This window comes from Epinephelus fuscoguttatus, linkage group LG18 (assembly GCF_011397635.1).
Source record: "Epinephelus fuscoguttatus linkage group LG18, E.fuscoguttatus.final_Chr_v1".
NCBI classification, from domain to species: Eukaryota; Metazoa; Chordata; class Actinopteri; order Perciformes; family Serranidae; genus Epinephelus; species Epinephelus fuscoguttatus.
Genome location: NC_064769.1, coordinates 19591218 through 19612015, shown reverse-complemented (window position 1 = coordinate 19612015; position 20798 = coordinate 19591218). Strand labels below are relative to the sequence as shown.

The following is a 20798-nucleotide window of genomic DNA, read 5'->3' as shown; positions in this document are numbered from 1 at the left end:
TGTTAGGTCCTTTGTCAGGGAATTTTCTGTTCTCATAAAAATGAAAAAGTTATGTTACAATTTAATCACCGTCGTCTTGGCTGAACGGCGTTAAGAGCTTCATTTCTTCCATCCAGGAATAGATGATGTGATTCTGTCACTACACGGCCCATGCGAACAAAGCCTCTTTTCTTCAGCCACAATGCTCTCCAGCAGGGTATCGCTATCTCTGCCCTGCCTGCTGCCTTATGAGTCACCGTGAGGTGCGCTATATCCGCTTTCTTTAAATTATTTGAATCTTGTGATTGCTGTGGATTGGATTTATCCTACAACCTTCATCTCACTGCTGGGGGGGGGGGGGATTTCCCTGCGTCTCAGCCTTAATCCTCTTTGACATTTGGTCAGTGCAGACAGAGGACTTTCCTGCAGGACTCTCAGAGCGGCTAAATGTCGTGATTGATGAGGTTCAACATAGAGTTCAGTGCGATGCTGTGTTCATACCCACTGACGCATGAGTTGTCCTTCATGGTGCAATTTATTTGGCATTTGATTAGATGTACATCTACCTCAGAAAAACACAAGCCCCCCCCACTGAAAATGAAGCAGTTTTAAATTTAAAGGCTATGAAAGAAAAGACAATGAAATGTAGCATTTGCTGTATTATACATAAAACATTTCAAATCCAATAAAATTAGTTGTCACACCACCATAGTCTAGCACAGAAACTACAGTGTAAATGCAGCTGTTGGGGTCATGGGCAGGTTTTTTCGATGCACACGGAGATGTTAAACTATATTTCTTTGAACCTACTGTACAGGACAGACTAAAAATGTTTCCATCAAAAGAAAAATCTCTCAGCATGCCAAAAGATAAAAACATGCACCGCAGCTCCAAAAAGCAGGTTGGAAAATAAAACCAAAACAAACTTGATGAAAAAGAAAAATCCAAACCAGAACACCGTCTCCTACACACACACACACAGACACACACACGCACATGCAGACACTACTTCTTTTCCACAATTTATGAGATTTTGTTTGTTGGGTAATCCGCTGTGGATTGTCAATGCCAAAAAGAAAATCAAAGAAAAATGGGGAAGTAAGCTTGAGCACAAAAGAAAAAAAAAGTTTTAAAGTTAAGTTTTAAACATACAGTACATTCAAACATGAGATACACAGACGTGCATTCAGACACACATTTACAGCTGATTTTCTTGAGGCAGATCAAAAGCGGTTTTGAATGCTGGTGGTTGTGGGTCGACTCTGATCTTCAGGTTTTGTGAAATTCATCCTTGAGTAAAATCGAGCGATTGTCACCACAAAATGGGTCTTAACAAGTTCCAGATATACAAGTTTACACTTCTCTTTTATTACAATTGTTTTACTTCGATCCCACTGAGAAACAAGGACGGTAACAGACCCATCAACACCAAACAGAAAAAAAAGACTCACAGCTCCGTCAGTAGCTGAAAACGACCTCAATAACTGAGATAACAGATGTATCGCGTGAAGAATCACACATACAAATACATCAAGAACAGAGGGGCAGCATCCAGATGTGACAAACTTCTCCCCTCCGCCGAAAAAAAGGAAACAAAAACCCTGATTTAATCGAGGGATGAGCGTGCAAAACATTGAGCTTTGAATTACTAAACATGGTTCAGTTAGCAAATACACAACTATGCAGCGAAGACTTAATAATAAAGTAACAACAATGGGACCGTCTGCATGATTAAACCACTTCATGATTGGAACAGTTTATCTCAAATAAATTGACTCAAATTTAATAAAGGGATGTCTTCCCTAGTCTTCACACGTACACTTGAAAAGCTTCATCACTTCCTCTTGCTGATCCCACAATAAAACAATCAAGATTACAGCCTGCAGTCATAAATTATCAAAATAACACAATAACAAACTCAGATATTTATCAGTACCACAACATTCCTTGATACATAATGCCTTGTGTCAGCATTACCTAATAAAAACCCCCTACAAGCAGGAAACTAACCGTACTTTCTCGCAAGGTTAAACCTCTTAGTTACAAAACTTTTGCTGCAAATATGCGCTATAAACCTGGAAGACAGCGTCATGTATCAGACTAATAAGAAAGTGAGGGCACAGTAGATTCTTATGAGCAAGTAGAAATTGAGATCTGGGGGTGTCGGTGACTTAGTGGATAGAGCAGGCGCCCCATGTACAAGGCTGTTGCCACAGCGGCCCGGGTTCGACTCCAGCCTGTGGCCCTTTGCTGCATGTCACTCCCTCTCTCTCTCTCCCCCCCTTTCACACTTGTCTGTCCTAACAATTAAAGGCTAAAATGCCCAAAAACATATCTTTAAAAAAAAAAAAAAAAAAGAAAGAAAGAAATCGAGATCTGGGGACATGCCGTGACAGACGGGGCCGATGAAAACATTGTTGTAACCTGGAGACCGACAGATCAACACAGATACGTCCGTTTGAACAACAGTAATATGCAAACAAAAACGCACAAGGGACAATAGCTGGCGTCACTGTCCGTCTGTCGTTCTTAACCTTGTGCTGGACTGTGACACACAGGTATTACAAATTTGACCGGCGCAGACCTGAAGGGGTATTTACATCAGGGCTTCTTGACCAATCGGACCAACTCTCAGATGTTTCAAAAGCTTTGCTTAGTCGATGCTAGAAGTAAAAGTGCAGCCTTCGCAGCCTCGATGTAGTGTTTTTTTTTTCTCTGTACAGAAACAGTCTGCTCTGCTCCCTCAGATGCCAGTGTTTTTTTAAAAAAAAAAAACTCAGAAGGCCAACTGCAGGAGAATCTTCAGAAAGAGGGCATCCTTGCACTTGAAAGAAGCGCGCCGCTTCTGATGTGTCTGTACAAACTTTAACTCCCTGCAGTCAGCACTTTGACAAATGACGCCACCGTCTGCTGCGTCCTCTCTTGGTGCAGAATGCACTCATGACCTTCCTCGACCAGCTGGTAATGTCCGGATGCAGCTCCCCGCCGTCCGTCCACAGTCCTATTATACTACGGTGCTGAGGGTGGAGGCGCAGTCCGTGGGCATGGAAGCGGGGGCGTGGCCATCTGTCGGGGTGTCGGGCCCCACCAGGAGGGTGCTGCTATCTATGGAGTCCTCCCTCTCCTGAGAGGACGGCGCCGAGGCTGGCACAGGGGCAGGGGCGTTGGGAATATCGGACTGGAGCCCGTCTCCCATGGCGTTCATCTGGCTCGGCACCATGGAAACCCCGTTGTGTCCTGCAGGTGATGACAAAGAGAGGAAATGAAGACGGGAGCTTAACATAGTACATGATGAGATACGTGAATAACAGCATCGCCGCCTACCGAGGTCCACGTAGAGGAGGCTGTCTGGGTTGATGGAGGCTTCGTACGGAGGAGGGGGGTCGTCGGGGTGCTGGATGTCAGGGTATTTGTAGGCTGCGTACGGCGGAGGAGGCTCTTGGAAATGGAAAGCGCCTCCCTCTCCATCATCAGACAGATGCAGGGGAGTGAGGCCGGTGCCAAAGGCATCCGGGCCGTAGTCAAAGCCTGGGACTCGTCTTCCAAGGTTAAAGTGGTGCACTGAGCAATAAAAACAGACAGAGACAGAGGATGATGTGAAATGACTGCATTTATGATGCATCCATGAAATGAGCCTTTTAAAAGAAACCTCCATTTACAGCACAAATGTAAGGTGCAAGAAAAAGTGTTTCTGTTTCTACAAGACGTTTTCCTTAACATTCTTTAGCTACGAGGGAGTCTGAATTCTTGTTCAGATAAACGATGACTGTTTACTGAGAGCATGGTGCCTTAAGAAGTCGACACCAATAAACCTTTTTTTACTTTTACCAACATTAAAGTAAAGCTTTGTGTATTGCAGCGTTTGAAATTAATATAAATAAAAAACTGGTGCTGCATGTAATTTAACTGAGACTAATTACGATGAGAAAGCCTTAAACTACATGATCAAATTACTATTAATTAGAGAGCAGTGTGTGTGAGTGTCCAACAGGCTTAATGCTCACAGTTTCCGCCAATCAGAGTTTCGATGCGTTCACGTCTCCGCTGACGGAGCCTGTGCACCATGAAGAGCAGCAGGGAGAGGATGAGGAAGGACGAGATGCAGCTGACGATCAGTCTCATACCGCTGGCCATCGAGTCAAACAGGCTGTTTCCATCTGAGGGAAAAGAGAGGAAAGAACGACAAAATAAGAGTATCACATGCTGAGAGCTCTGTGGTGCTCTTGAGTATGAGAAATGGACACGTTGTTCTGGCTTAGCTCTGAAAGGAATTCTGCATTTTTCATGTGTGAAGAGTTGTGTCAATTGAGTTCATGAAAGCATGTAGTAGTAGATGGTAGATGCCAGCTCTTCAATTTAAAAGAGGCTAGACTGAATCCTGGTTAATTTTTTAACAGTATTTTACAGATATTTTAGAACAAAGGTTTTTCTTACAAAAAGTGTAAAAAGTACTCTAACTGAAAGAGTCAGCAAAAATTTGCCAAAGGTTGCAATAAATAATAAAAAATAACTGTAGATCTGTGAGGAGCTCAGAGAAACCATAGAGAATAAATACTTAAAGACAGTTTGGAACTTATAAAGTCGGGTTAAAGTTATACGCTTAAATCACACAGTAACACAAACAAACAGATCGAGGCAGCAGTAGACCAGTAGCCCCAGGTTCAGCAAGTTAAAATGACTGTCTCTGTAAATGGAGTCTGGTGGCAAGAGCGATATAACAGCTTCAGTTCCCCATCGGAAGGGCTGTCTGACAGCAAGGTCAAGAGATAAAAATATTCTAAATATAGCATACACTTGAACTAACAGGTTTTTTTTTCAAGTGGTTAAAGTACATTTTGCTGCTGCCCCCCAGCACAGCTTCCTACTCCTGCCTGCTTCTCTAAACTGGGGGCGTATCGACTAACATCTATTGCATGTAATACACTGACTATGGATAAGTACCTCATACAACCCCACTTCAAATTCTATATCCTGCGAATGTGGTAATACCTGGGTCCAGGCAGGTGAACTTGCAGCACTCTTTAGGATCCTTGCGGAAGTGCTGGCAGCCCTGCGGACGCTCACACAAAGCTGCCACACACATCTCAGGCTCGCCGTCGTGACACGTGCAGCTCAGACACGGGTCGTCCCCTTTAGGGGTGAAGTAGTAGCCCTCGTTTACAACGTTGTCTTTTATATCCACACACGTTTGCCCTGTTGGGAGAATATGACATTGAAACATTGTCCAGAATAACCCTTATATGACTGGAAACTAATAGCTCCACAGCTTGGAAGGAAAAGCCAAAATGAGCACATACTCCTTTTGCAGAGGAAGGGGAACTTCTTGTAGCAGTTCTCAGCGTGCCAGCTGTGCAGGCCTCGCTCATTCATGCTTTTGATCTGAAAGCGCTGCAGCTGGGCACAGAAGACATTGTCCTGCGTGGGAGACGCCTCCCCAAAATTGGTTAGACCCTCAGGTGGCAGAAAAACCTGCATCGATCCTGTTGAGGCAAAAAAAAATGACAAAACATTTTTAAGCATTAAAACAAGTTACAGAGCAATAGTCGACTTTCTGAAGCCCATAAAGCCACACACCTTTGTAAGCAACCTCCCAGCGGCCCTCCAGGGAGTGGTTCTGATTGGTGATCACATACTGGTAGCCTACCCAAAACCTTAAAAACAACCAAACAAACAAATCAAATTACAACAATGTATAAATTCACTGTGTCAGTAGGTCCATTTCAGGGGGTATGTATCAGCCAGTATCTACCAATTTAAAGTTCCAGCATTGGCCACTAGATGGCCTGCAACCTATGACAAAAAGCACTATCACTCCCAACCTCTGCTCAAACACACAGATACATTTGACTGTATATTTAGACTTGACATAAAAACGAAAACTGCGAACTATAAAGGAACTTAACTTCTTACAGTTTTTCTCAACTGCTAAGACATGCTTAATGAAACTAAGACCCACTTGATCTTCATCATCACCTTCCTATCACAGCAGAAGCCTTTTCTTGCAAATGTGTTAACACTTTTTATTTGGTTTCACACATTTCTCACATCCTTGTCTCAAACAGTAAACACAGATCTCATTAAAAGACCCCAAAGTGTATCAGATTAACTGTGTAACCAAATGAAAACATCGATTCAAATCTGATACAAGTTGCTTGCATGATTATGAATCTTTAATGCGCCTGTGTGAAACTCCTCTGCACAACTCTTTAATCAGCAATCAGTACTTATTCGACTAGAAAAGATGCCACCTCTGCGCTGCTATTTGCAAGCATGGATCAAAGCAGCCAAAGGCACGAAAAATGAATAATGAATGTACTAAAATGAAGAAAACCTTCTTAAGAGTCTCTTTCTACAGTATTTAATCAGGGTATCTTAAAAAGACTAAAAAGTGCCGGTGCAGAGTGCAGCAGGGGATTGTTATCTGTAGTAAAATCATCTTTGAAGAGATGAATAGTTCATGATGTGATATGCTTGTTTGGCCAGCAAATGTCAGTTTGTGTGTGAATTGTTTTGAAAATTTAACTTCCGAATGAACAAATGTGTTCAAGCAAAAGAGAAAAACTGTAAGACTGATGTGAAATTTAAAATAAAGAACTCACTTGCACTGGTCTCTGCGCTCACAGACTTTGTCGTCAAAATCCACCTCGATCTTCAGTATGAACTGCAGCTCCTCGTTGGTGACAAAAGTGGCCAACGAGCCGTTGACTTTCTGACAAGTGTCCACAGCCTGCCAGTAGTTCTCGTTCCTCAGGTACACTTTGTAACAGCTGGCCGTCTTCTCGTAGTGGTGCCACCCACTGGGGCATTTCTCTGTGGGTGGAAGAGAAACACTGGGGTTGATACAAGCTGCGTGCACATAATGCAGATCAGCAACTTTAACATCAACTACAATTAACTGAAGGGAGTGAAGTGAGATGCTTACTGTTGAAGCGCACGGGCTGAGCCACACCGATGACATCTTCTACCTGGTCATATCCGTTGCCAAAACGAAACCTTTCCTCTTTTATAGCTGCAGGGAAAAAAAGACTCCAGGTCATGAAGTGTGGACAAGTTTTTTTCTAACCTGTATTTACTTACTAAAAAGGAACACCAGTTATTTTTCCAGCGCATGTACTGGTGTGTGTTGTGCAACCTGTTAAAAGCCTGTGATGTAATGAAACAGGCATTTCATTTGTCTGATAGCCTGATAGATTATTAGATGAACTGTTAGTGCTGCACCAGCTCTGCCTGGTGACTCCAAGTCCTAAATTCTGTGTGTGTGTTTTTTGTGAAAAATGATATGCATTGACAACTATTCACTAACTGTCTCTCTTATTATTTACTTAATGTGCTTTGAATCAACATTTCCTCCTGTGTCAAGGTTCATTACTTATGACAGGACTTAAACGTGTCTTAACAACCATTTGCAACTCAAAAAAATATAGAGGAAGTTGATAGAAATTTGAGGAAGATAAAAGCAGAACCAAAGCATTACTTGGTTTATTTTAAAGCAGTAGTGTATCCTCTTGTATCACTTGGAGTTTACAGTGATTCAAATCTAAAATGAAAGCATTGTCTAGTTGTCTACATACAGCAAAATCTAGACCCATTTCTAAGGCGAGATTTGATTTACACCAGAATGAATCTCCCATATTATAACACATCCACTGTTTTATCCAAGAAATATGTTGCTAGACATGACAAAAAAATTGTCATTTCCTTAGTTTTTCATAGTATACAGCACATAAAAAGAAGAAGGAAACACAGATTAACAGTGTAACACATTTCAGTAAAATAAAAAAACGGAACAGAAGCAGGCTGATTATTATTACTTGTGCTGAAAGCTGTCTGCTGATCATTAAAGGTGATTTTTATATAGCATTACAAGCTCAGTTTTCTCTAGATTAATTGAAATAATTATCGTAGACAGAACAGGCAATAAGCAGGAATTACAGGTTATAAAAACAGATCACTGTACACTGTAGCAGGAGTTTCTTCTGCTTTGAATTATGAAGGAAGAACGAGTAACTCAGCTCCCCAAAGTAACACATTAGCTGAACTGAAAACATAACCACTTTCAATTTTTAAAGTTGTTGTTGTTATTGTACATCATTAATGTAAGTAGTCTTTTGTTTGCACAGTCTACTACAGTATGTGTTTGTTGCAAACTGTAATACCTTGTCCTCTTGAACCTGCATTGACGTTATAAGGTTGGACAGTTTTTGCTGGTATTTTGTCTAGCTGGATTTAGCGTGAGGGATTGCTCCACCTTGCCATGTTATTCAACAAAGAGCTAATCCCAAACAAGAACATTGATTTCCATGCATGCTGTTGATTTAGTAGACAATAAGCCCTCGTCGAGGCATGTGTGAGCCTTGTTTGGGTTTTTCTTGCCTTCCTCTGTGAAGCTGCAGCGACTCAGCACATAAGGAATGAGTAAATACATAATGTTCAGCTTTTTATACTGATAATAATCAGCAGATCTGCTTCTGAACATACTGTGAATGAATTTGTGGGGAGTACAAACAACTCCTGCTTTTATTGCCTGTTCTATAAATGGTGGTTTGGCTGAGGGATAAATGGAGTCCTGTGTTATAAACTTAATCAGTATACAGTGTTGTTGGCAGGCGTACAACGTTAACTCAAAGGCATGCACGACTACTGCTGTATGGAGGTCACATGCTGATCCCAATCCTTTCAATAATTCCTATTATGCGGTCAGAGATCTGGGGATAAGGTCTCTCTGGATTTAACGGGGGAAAACAATAGGATTTCGGTCAAAGGCTTAGCACTGCAACGTCTATGCAGTGTTGAAGAGATCAACTAGCAGTAAATAAAAACAGAGACACATGTGCAGCCACTCAGAGTTTAACTCTGCCTCCCCCTGCCATCTGACGCTGTCAGTCCGGGGCTGCTAGTCTTGAATTTTGATTTCCTGTGGTGGATTAAGAGGACTTTTTTGTACCTGCAGAGTTAAAACTACGTCCAAGCTGTTTGGTAAACTAAACCAGCTGGACTGAACTGTGCTCAGGGTTTAAAACACTATAAATGTGAATGGGTTGTCCTTCAGTTCAGTCAGGGATGCATTTGTGCTCACACTACAGGCTGCTTCTGCTCATATGTGGTCCGCACGCATCAAGGAGCATCTCTGGATGTCGCTTGATTAGATCCCTAAAGCGTTCTGGGTGCATTCACACCTGTTTTTAGAGCCGTCCAGCTGTGATCTGAATCGTCCAAGTGTGAAAGAGGTCCAGGGTGTTGCTATTCTTTCCAGAAATCAATCATGTTATGGGTGTTAGGTAACAGAGTGGGTGTAAAAGGGCTTAAGTGAGCTATACTCACGGGGACAGTCCATCTCGTCACTCTTGTCCTCACATGCTGTCCAGCCGTCACACTGCCAGGACATAGGGATACATTGCATCTTCCCACTGCGGCAGGCAAACTGCCCAGGGCTGCAGCGCTGCTCTGAAATACAACAAGAGAGTTCGTGTGGTCAAACCTGCACGTGACTGAGCCATTTTTCAAAAAGGAGAAAAAAACATTTCGTCAGAGTCCAGCGGAGGACTGAATGAAGCCACGTGAGTTGATAAAATAAGAGATGGTGTTCTGGTGAAAATTTGAGGGGTATGAAATACATAAACTGATTTTCAGTGTTCTTCCTGATAGTGACTGGGTGCAAACTGAGAAAATCACGGTCAAATAAGACTACCACTGCACCAGTGAGATGAACTTAATCAGCAGTATATATAAATATACACACATCCTGTCAGCATGTTAGCCCACGTCTCATTGACTCAATATACTGAGAAAGCATAGAAGGGCATGAAAGTTATTGGTAGAGCTTAAAAAAGGATGCTTGGAAAGAAACCCCACAGCCATTGGTATCTGAATATGTTTATAGTAATCCAGAGAAACCTAACATGAACCTACTAAGTCAGACCACTGAAAATGAAACAATAGGACTTTTGTAATCATGTCTTCAAGTAACAGCTAGTTATAAGGGCAACTGGAAGGAGGTAACCTCAGACTCGCATTTTTGTCTGTTAATATCCTTCAGCAATACAGTCTGTGCTAAGAAGGTCTCCACGCCATGTTTTCTTACACGATGAAGGAACAAGTCCATAAGCAGACTCAAACAGGGCCCTATTTCAGAAAGCAGGATTAGTGAAAACTCTGAGTATGTTAAGCCTGAGATTAGGGAAACTCTGACTTTTCCGTCTCACAAAGCCAGTTCAGCGTAACCTTGAGTCTGTCACTATGGCAATATACTCTGTGGCTTGCAGGTTTGCTTAATCTAAGCCTGAGGCTGATTGCCTGCTGAGCGTGTAGCAGGAAGCAGAGACACTGCGCGTTCTTCTGTGAATTAAGTCGTGGATGTTGAGGCACAAATTATTCAGAGGCTGTTGAGTCAGGAGAAGGTGATTAACTCCGTTTGGATGCCTTATCGTTCCCGGAGGAGTGTCTGTATGAAAAGACACAATTTCACCTCACACTATCATTTATCTTAATCTGTTCTACCCAGATATATCAAATGTTACATATTGTGGATTTGCATTATCATCGGAGCAAATTTTATGCATTGCCCTTTGATTCTTCGACAACGGCAGTTTTCTTTATAACAACGGAGATACTGTACACATCACCGAGGCAACAGTTTGTGGGACTGTAAAAAAAAGTGACTCCGGCTCCGAAAAGACTTTTGCCCGTTTTTGTTCTGGAACAGAAAACTTGTTTACATGGACCCAAATATTCCACTAATAATCACAACAATAGTCCAATCAGAATATAAATGCCTCATGTAACCACCTCTTTCGGATGAGACTAGCCTAATCTGTCTCGATTGGAGGGAATTTTCAATCAGGCTGAAAGGGGCGATGTAAACCTTTCATAATCTATTCATTTGAAAAAATATTAGTGCCTAATGTAAACGTTTAATCTGATCTTTTCTCTCTGGTTGGATTAAAATTCTTTCTGCAAAATTTTCCCCCTACGTGAAGATAACATTAGGTGACATAGTGCGGCAGAAACGACATGTTGCAACAGCAGTTTCTACTAGATTGATTTAGTGCTCTGCTAGTGCTATCTTCTTATGTGAGAGCTTTGATTAATGAATGTATTCTGCAATTTTGATTTAGTAGCCTTTTGTTACACTGCAAGTTAAAAAAAGTTTCAAAAAAGTTCTGATTAAATGCTTCGGGGCATGTAGACGCACATCTTGTTGGATCAGTTCTTTAGCATCCATGTAAACATTTAAGTTGAAATCTCTCATCAGATGATTTCAATCAGACTGGAGAAACACGGTCCCCGTAACCACAGCTAATGTTATTTATCACATTTGAGAAAGCTAAACCGATTGTCAAGCTGTTGTTTTTAAGAAGTTAAAATATAAACTAGATAAGCTACTTTGAAAATCAGATTTAATAATATTTTAGGGAATTCTGCTATTGTAAAAAACAAAAAATGCACAGATGTTTAGATAATAAAACAATCAGTGGTTTTCAGGCTTTATATTCTTTGAAGAGAGGTTTCTCTTTACCATCTGAAAATATTTAAGGGTCAGTTGTGTTTCAAACTTAAGGAGCTGCTGATATAATCTTACAAAAATGTCAGACAGCCACTACACTAAAAGATACACTGCGTGCTTACCTGACAATAATCTTGCCAGAGCTAGCCGCGGACCTGAAACAAATAGAAACAATAGAGTGACTATCCTGTATGTCAGTGTGTTGTCTTTTACGGAACAATACGTTTTCTATAAGATATATCTATTAATTATACTGTCAGCAACTCTCTGGCATTTGTCAGTGCTCAGTGATTCCCCCGTTGCTTGCCCAGTAGAGGGTCCATTACACCATCTGTTCTTGGATACAGGTGGTGATGTTTACCTACAATAGAGCTGGACCACCCACTCACCTGACAAATATGGCAACACTATTTTTACTTAGAAAAAAAAATGCCTGGAGCTATTTCAAGTGACTATTGTTTGATCTGTGTACCAACTAACCCAGGTGACATTAATACACACAAAGCAGACTTCCAGCTTTGATGATCCCACTGAGCAACAACCTACAGCGAGCTTTAATACAGGGATTAAAACCAGCCTTTATTTGTACTACAGTTCTGACGGCTGCACAAATCATTAATGATTAGCCTGGAATAAAAACAAATGTGTGTACGTGCCTTGGAAATACACTGCAAAACTGAAATGGCAAAGGATTGATTTACTTCTACAAGCAAGAGGTTGTTAAAAGTTTTCCCAATATTAACAATCACAGTGCAGCCTCACTTAGTTGCCTTCTTTTCAGAGCCTAACCTGCAGCTTCTCCCTGGGTTTAAACACAATCCAACAGGACGACTGTTCAGACCTTCAAAAAACATGATAATCATATTTTCAAAAACAGGAATCTCACATTACACCAGATGTAACCTTGTTCTGGTCTCCTGTAACAAAGGTTGCAAACCTGGCCTTATCAGGTTCTATTGACTTCATTTTGCACAACATCCTGCTCACTGTAAGTTCAGGATGTACCCAAGCTGAACAAGGTTAATTAAAATATAGGCCAGTGTAGTTATGAGGTGAGCTTCCTGTTTTTCAAACACCACATAAGGTTGTAGTTGATGGCCTAAATCGTTTCCCCATTAGAATATGTTTAAACAGTGTGAAACTCCAGCAGAATGGTTAATTTAGATGCTCTGGGGCTCAACAATGAGGATTACCCAAACTCCCTAGGCAAATAAAATGCCAAGTCGGGTTAGTAAACCTAGCCACTGTTTTTTTTCTAGAGCAGACGATGGAAGTAATCTTGCCTCCTTCTTATATCTGTTAAGAGTTGCATGCACAGCACCGATCAGGCAAGAAAAATGGTGGTGGATAAAGACAAATTTTATGAGCTGAAGCACAAGTGAGAATCTTAATTATCCTAGAAACAGGAGTTTGGGTGACGTTTGAAGATGTGGGCGAAACTCCTTTGAAAGCAAAGACTTTCACTTGGGGCAAGTAAATTTCTGACCCAGTTGCCCTGCCAGGTAAATGTAAGAAAAAAAAATTAAGAGCGTATGAATTGTCTGGACACGGCTCTCAACATGCAGGTGGCTGAGCTGGCAGCTAGCAACTAACTGTGCTGACTCCATAAACTAAACAATGGCAAAAGTGCTAACAGAGCTTATAGTGTTAATCAGGGGGGAACCACAAGGTGGGCACTACATTTCAAGACTACGCTGTCTCGATATCAGTGGCAACTGCTGTATGAGCACAGCGCAAAGCAGCAGCAGTTCGCCAGCCAGCGTAATACACAAAGGGACTCGCATGCAGTAACATGCACGTGTGAAATGTCCAGCTTACCACACAGAGAAGCTCACACTACAACACACACAGAGGAAATGTGACTTCATTCTCTGCTCAGGACGCCATTACTCCACTATATCCTTACACAGCAAATAGAGGTTTGCTGCTATATTAATGCTATTATCAAATATAAATGATGACGAAAAACCTTAAGATCTGGGCTGAAAAACATTAAGGCTGACCTTAATGCTGATCGCCTTCCCTCTGCCTAAAAGGTGTCTAACAAAGCAGACGTCACCTTGTCTCAGTTAATGCTAAGTGGATTGAGACGCATTACAGGCCCGTCTCAGTCTCCTGGGACTGGATGCATTATTATCGATCCGATCGAGCCTGAATATGTGTCAAATTGATGGATAACATTAGAGACCACGTATCCCAAATGTGATGTTAATAATTAATGCATATACAGAATAATAGACTGGGCAAAAAAAATGCTTATGGCTTTCAAAGATGATAAGTCAAGTCAATCTTGTTTTAAGTGTCCTTGCAGAATACTTATGTGAAAATTTAGTGTCTCCTGTATATTTAAGACACATGTTACAAACACTACTACACCACAGGGAGATGTGAGCATTTTTCTTTGCTTGTACATGGCTGCATGGTGATGTACGAAATCCTCTGACAGCCAAGGACTTAAAATTTACATATTTTTTTCAATAATACATATTGTAATAAGACTTGTTGCTTTGCTATGTTAGCTTACAGAGAGGCTAGCGAGCAAACAAAGCCCTAATCCAGCTGAGGAATGTTTATCTAAAATATAGCAGACTTGGCTTGAAAATAAACGCCTGGTTTGTGCTTTCTGGTGCCTGCGGTTTGAACAAAGACCTGCCGCATGCACAGATCAGAATTCATTCTTTCTGTGCTTTTCCAATAACTGCAGCTGGGCAATTCACAAGAGTAGAAATCATTCAGAAACTGGTAGCCTACTACTTTTGGTTATCAGATATATCAGATTGAAGGCACAGCTTGGGCATCTCTAGGTTAAAAAAAGCCTCTTCTATATCAGCTCGAACTTGAAGTGCACTTCCCTCGTCATTATCTGAACTTCCTGGGGATTGGGATGGAGTATCTGAATCTGCTGTGGTTCACAGCTGCCTGAAAGCTAATCTATGTTTCCGTGCTTGGTAGATAAGAGAGATTTTACTGCACACATTTTTATAGGGAGGTTTTGTTTTTTTTCTTTGAGACAAACTAGAAGAAGATGATGGCTCATAATGTACCACAACATGCCCAATGCGATCTAGTGAACATGCCTGACATGCATGCACACTTACTGCTGTATACAGTAATGCATCTGCCTGGGAATCCCTGCATTAATGATTGATGAATGACAAATCGAGAAGTACTAAAGGCCACAAGGAAACAGGGTAAAAATCGTTTCTTATCAAAGCTATTTCTCACACAAGCTTTGGATTTTGGGATGTCATGTCTACGAATGAGTGAACACTGGCTACCCCAAGCCTCTGCATCTCTTACGTAACCGACAGGAAAATACAATAAAGACTATGAGAGTGCCCCAACTCAGTATCACCGAAGTATAACGGCACAGTGAATTGGCCTTGTACACAGCGCACTGCATCATCCCCAGCCACTGATGATTCATATCAACACTGAGGCTCACTGTTAGAGGAAGTGAGTGGGCATTTCTTTCTTTCTTTATACCACCTCACATTTAAAACCAGTGTATTTTCTTTACACGGTGTGGATGAAAGCACTTTGGGTCCTATTCTTTCAAAAACATAGCTGTATGGTTTGGGCTGGGAAATGAATGCTTGAGTTGTCTGACAGACCTGACACTTTCACTTCTTTTTAGCATTAATATGACAATTTCAATACAAAACTGTAAACATAGTTGCTCCTAAACACACAGTTGTAGCACTGAGGATAACTGTATTAGGGGAAAATATTAATAGTGGTCATTTCTACTGTTCCAGAGTTACAGAGGATGATCTTCACTGACCTAGAGCATAAAATAAACCATAATCTATCTGCAGGCAGCTGGTGGGATCTCAGGTACAAGACCCTTGGCTTTCAAATGTATTGTCAGCTTGACAGAAATCTCTCTGCCCTGTGACACGGTCAGCTTCCTCCCCTGAGATTTTCCACAACATTTTCATTTCCTCCACATACACGTTCAACTGCTTGACAGCACAGGACAGCAGCATAAGCAAAATGTTGCGAAATGTTTTGGGTATGAAGGTGATAACGTCTTGTTCTCGAGCCAGAAATGTGTGGAAGGTCAGGGCTGACTCACAAACTCTTGCGGCTAGAGACAATTCATCTTTGTACCTAACTGATTATTCTTAAAATAACAGAATAATGTTATTTTACCAATTTGATTTATGAAAGACTAAATATTTATTTAAAGGCCTGGTAGTGTGTAGGATTTAGTGGCATCTAGCAGGGAGGTTGCAAATATCAACTCACTGAAACTTCTCTTGTGTGCCATCAAGTACAAGAACTACAGTGGCTGACGCAAAAACACAATTGGCCCTATCTAGAGCCAGTGCTTGGTTTGTCCATTCTGAGCTACTGTAGAAACAACATGGCGGACTCTGTGGAAGGGGACCCGTTCTGTATGTTGTTTTACCTGTGCATTCTAAGATAATGAAAACACAATGATTCTTCATTATAGGTCTTTATACACTAATGAAAACATAATTATGAATATGAATTTCTGCCAGTGTAGCCTGCTAAATCCTACATGCTGGACCTTTAACAGTTTCATTAATGGTGGATCACCTTTTTTACCATTTACAGCTAATAATAACTCAAGGATTAGAGTTACGTTATGTTGTACTTATGAATAAATGGCTCATCGTTGTACCAATGAACACCTCTCTGCTATTCAAAATTTCAAAGTAAATTTTCTGCTCCCAGCTTTTTACAAGGTTCCCCTTGGCACAATTAGCTGAATGATGAAAAAGATACAAAAATCAATGGACCTTGTGCTTTTAGACAGTCAAACATAACGACGGTATGTCGAAGGCTGAATACTACATACTGTATATGCACTCTGTCACAAAGATGATTACAAAAAAAAATAAATAATAATTTAGCAGTCACAGTGGAATCTGGCTACATAAACACAGCTTGATATTCGACCAAGCACAATAACTTCCACCACCATCACATCAACAACAAGAGTGTTTCCCACTGTCAACTGCAGAGTTGTCGGCAAGGTATCAGGTGAACAAAAACCTCTGACTGTTGATGGATGATGCTTGTCAAAAGTTAAACTACAGCCAACTTTTTTGTGCAGAACAAATTGTGTTACACGGGCAGCTGGTTTATCACTGACAGCTCAGCCCCACAGACGATAAACAAAGTTCAGTGGACGGGTTGCTCAAGTCAATGGCGGTGTGAAACGTGCGGCGAGATTTCAGTCTCATTGTGTCGACATATTCAGCCCAACCGAACTGTGCTAACTTTGACTGGTTCTTCAAAAATGTTTAGAGCATGCATTGAAGCAGTTCCTATATCTACTGTGTCTCCCATTTCTAGACTTCTGCAATAACATTGGGCAAAAGGTTGTGAAACGCACGGAAGAAATGGCCACATTAACCAGGTTAACAATCTATTTATGATCATGTGATATGCATGTCTCTGTGGTGTATAACTGACATGCACATGAGCTAACCACCGAGCCACCAAACTGACCTGATAATATATATATGATCATGTCTGTTTCCGTTTTTACATTTGTCACATATTTTTGCAATACTGTAAAAAACATACATGCATGAGTAACCAATGAACATCATTTGCATGTGCGACTTACTTGAGAACTAACAGTGATTCTAAACATATTTTGTATTTAAAGCATGTCCAACATGTTTCATTTCCCCCTCAGATCAAATGGAGAGTGTTAAAAGCACAACTACATTTACAATGTTGCCTGGCTCACTATGTCGTCTGTAAGTGTCAGACTCTGAAAGACATTATACGATGGCTGAAGCCTACCTGTGTGACATGAAAACTGTTTCATGCTCACACCTGCTCAAACATTTTTAAATTGAGTTACGCTCCAGCAAACTGGGTTATTCCTAAGATGAATGTCCAAGTCTTGTGGGCATTAAGCTTTGGGAAGCCTGCACTCGAAGTGTACCAGTGAGCTCTCCAAAAAAACACACCCTCTGTGACACAGCCTGTGCAAAACATGATAAAACAGATAGTCGTTCCTGTAGGAGGCTTGGCATGAAGGCCATACTGTCCCCCAAACAACTAGGAGTGGTTCTATTCAAACGCATTATGCACAAGGCTGAAGTTGTTTTTTCACAAAAAAAAAAAAAGGTGCAGCGTTCACTCTTTTGCATTAGAGTACATTATGAATTCACCTTTGAAAAGATGAGTAATTACACTTGATTACACTCTATAATTGAAAGCAAATGAAGCACAAAGGAGCTCCTAATATCAACTTCATTTCTGCTCAAGAAGCAAACACAAATGAACTATAGGAATCATGCAGTGCTGTGAATACAGTCCTCATTATTAAGCCAAACAACAACATGTTTGTTCATAGCTTGAACTGATAACAGTTTCTGCAATCCTTACGATTGTCAGGATCACAAGATCAAGCCTAAAGGAAACCACAAGATGCATTAATGTTCTAGATGCTTAAAGCAATCCAGGACGGACTGTTAAAGTGTTTGCATTCAAAGCAGCAGTACAGGGTATAAACTGAGGCAAATTCAATGAAATCATTTTGGTTTGGATCATAACACACGGGCATTTTGTGCCAGACATGACTACCTATCTACTACTGTAGATGGCTTGATTATTTACAAACATACACACTATGTATTTGCTTATCAGGGGGAGTTTTGCATGTTTTAAACAGCCTAAATCATGGTTTGTGTCTGCATTATCAAAGCATCATGACAATTATAATACTGTCTAGTTATTCACTGGGATATGTGTTACTGTGTGACAAAAGGATGAGTCAATGAGGCAGATTTTGGGATGCAGGATCATGGATATATGACATGCATTTCAAATTGCAGCTTCACGTTAAAGCGGACACAAACCAAGTGATGAAGAGGAGGGTAAACACACCTAGGTTTAATTGTTTACACGCCTTTTTGTACAAGTTGAGACACACACATGTTGTAATATGAGTGAAGATAAATCTTTATAGCATAATATCTCAATGCAGCTGTGTCAGTAAGTGCAAAACAGCTTAGAAAAGAGGGGGAACGGTGTATATGTGAAACTGGCGTTTTTATTGGATATATTATAGCGACGTGGGCTGTATAAATCTTTTAGCGTTTCTTGATTATTACTGATACAGGTTTTAGTTTGCTAACTTGTATATTTTTGGTGCTACAGTACCGAGAGGCAGGCGGTCCTCCACGCCGCCCAGCTGTAGCCGAGCAGCGGTCTAAAAACTACCAGAGTCCCTGGTCTATCCAGCGGGCCTTTCCGCCTGACCTGCCGCTTTGGTTACAGCTGTAATCTCTGTTTCCCCCACTTCCCAGCCGAGCCCACGGGAGTGTACGCAAAGCAAAAACAACTTGGATGTATTTACCTGTCCGTGGTGGGTCCGTTAACGTGAGGACGAAGAGAAGAGAGAAGAGGACGAAACTGCTGCTGTCAGCCTTTGGCAACATTTATCCTCCATTCATAGTAACTCCTCTATCCAGAAATTAAAAAAATATACCGAGGATCTGCGCCGCCGCCGCCCTCTCGGGAGTTATAACGTTAACCGCTTAACACACTTTGTACCCATTTTTATGCTCTCAAAGCGGCTGCTAACGGAGAAAAATAGCGTCTGTAACGTTACTGTGAAGCATAGTCGCACCGCACAGCGACGCGGATTGTGGTTAACCTGGCCGAGCAGCTAACGTTAGCTAACTGGCGCTGCCGTGAACGTCCGTCCTCTCCTGCTGCTCGGTGTGGAGCGGCGCTGATCCAAGATGGCTGCGGCCTCCCATCACAACAATCCCAAACATTCAACACACAGGCTATCAGCTGGAGGAGCTGTCGGGGCGGAGTTTAGCCGCTTATACCCAGTGTGACACATGATAACCAATCTCTATTTGTGTGTGAGTGTGTGTGTGGGGAGATTGTTATGAGATGAATCCAACCCAAAATATCAGAGCGGATGGCACGGACGCACGGGCGGAGCTGGTGACTGGCGCAGTTTATCAATTAGGGCTGCTGGCACACAGGGCAGTGTATCATCCGCTGGTCACGCACACCACAAGACTCTGATCAAGTGTGATTGTGCTAATTAAAAAAGATAATTAGATGTAACGACATAGTTAACCTCAAGGTCACGAATTTACGTGACCTTATATCATCCATCACTCCACTTAAGGAGGGATTTATTCTAAAAGCCAAGCCAACTAAAGTTGTTTCATCCAAAGCAGTCATGAAAGGAGATTTGGGATCCTTGAGAAACCTTTGTACTGAAAATGCATAAATATGTATTTCTCCCCAAAATATAATTGGCTCTATTTCATGGTCCTCCATCTCTTCCTGGGACAGTGTGACCTATTTGACCTTGTGTGAGAGCCCATGGGTCAGACTCCAAGACTGCCATTATCATAATAAGTGAGTCTGTGTCTTTGAGGGAACTTTATGGCTAATTCTGCAGTCATTTTGGAAAATATATCCAATGTCTTAAAGGTCCAGTGTGTAGAATTAAGGGGGTGATATTGGCATGTATTATATGTTGTGTTTTTTCATTTTAAAAATATTATCACCTGAAAATGAGAACTGTAGTGTTTTGTTACCTTAGACCAGGGGTCGGCAACCATAACTATCAGAAGAGCCCTTTTTCACCAAAATAATGAGCCGCAAAACATGCACTGCTTATCAAGTCTGAATCCACCTATATTGCGAACTGGTCTAAATGAGCATTCATTAAAATGTTTTACACAAGGTGGCTACTCTGCAGTTGGCTATTACTGATTATTTGGGACGTTAACTTTGCAGAGTTGACGGTAAAAGCAAATTAATCTATCCGCACATTTTTGAATTCTCTATTTTTTCTCCAACACTTCGACTTTTTTGGATTTGGAATCAAAAGCAAGCCTAGCTGGGGCGACTCAAGACTAACCATTGCAAAAGGTATGTAAAAGGTGCCGGGGGGAGATGTATGATGCACATTTTAGTTGTCTATGTCTAAACATTTATTTTGTGCAGAGATGCATAATTCCTTAAGGCCTACAACAAATGAAAATCTGAATGTAAAAAAAAAAAAATAGTAATAATTTTTTTTAGCCAAAGCCACAAGGAGCCCCTGAAGAAGGGCTAAAGAGCCACATTAGGCTTCAGAGACGCAGGCTGCCTACCACTGCCTTAGACTGGGCCATTTAAATCTATATAGGGAGTGGGTCCTTATCTACCGATATCGCCATGTTGCACCGCCATGTTTCTACAGTAGCCCAGCCCCTCTGTGACGAGAGGGTTGGGAAAACACTGATTATTTAAAACATGAAACTTCTTTGTTTTCACCGGTTTAAATCGCAGGAAAAGACCTCTGCCC

The 20798-nt window shown here is 41.3% G+C and overlaps 1 protein-coding gene across 2 annotated transcripts; it reads right to left on the bottom strand.

Annotated features, from left to right (window-relative positions):
• Positions 1-497: 497 nt before the first annotated feature.
• Positions 498-19276, bottom strand: dgcr2 (DiGeorge syndrome critical region gene 2). Of its 2 annotated transcripts, XM_049603908.1 has the most exons (11): positions 18834-19276; positions 11605-11637; positions 9301-9423; positions 6902-6988; positions 6579-6789; positions 5554-5630; positions 5277-5459; positions 4969-5172; positions 3984-4136; positions 3304-3540; positions 498-3216 (listed from the first exon to the last, which is right to left on the bottom strand). In XM_049603908.1, the coding sequence occupies exons 1-11, from the start codon at positions 18913-18915 to the stop codon at positions 2984-2986; spliced, it is 1623 nt and encodes a 540-aa protein (XP_049459865.1). In that variant the 5' UTR covers positions 18916-19276; the 3' UTR covers positions 498-2983. The 2 variants fall into 2 exon arrangements, with proteins under 2 accessions (XP_049459865.1, XP_049459866.1); XM_049603909.1 differs by lacking the exon at positions 11605-11637 and having other exon boundaries at positions 18834-19274.
• Positions 19277-20798: the final 1522 nt, after the last annotated feature.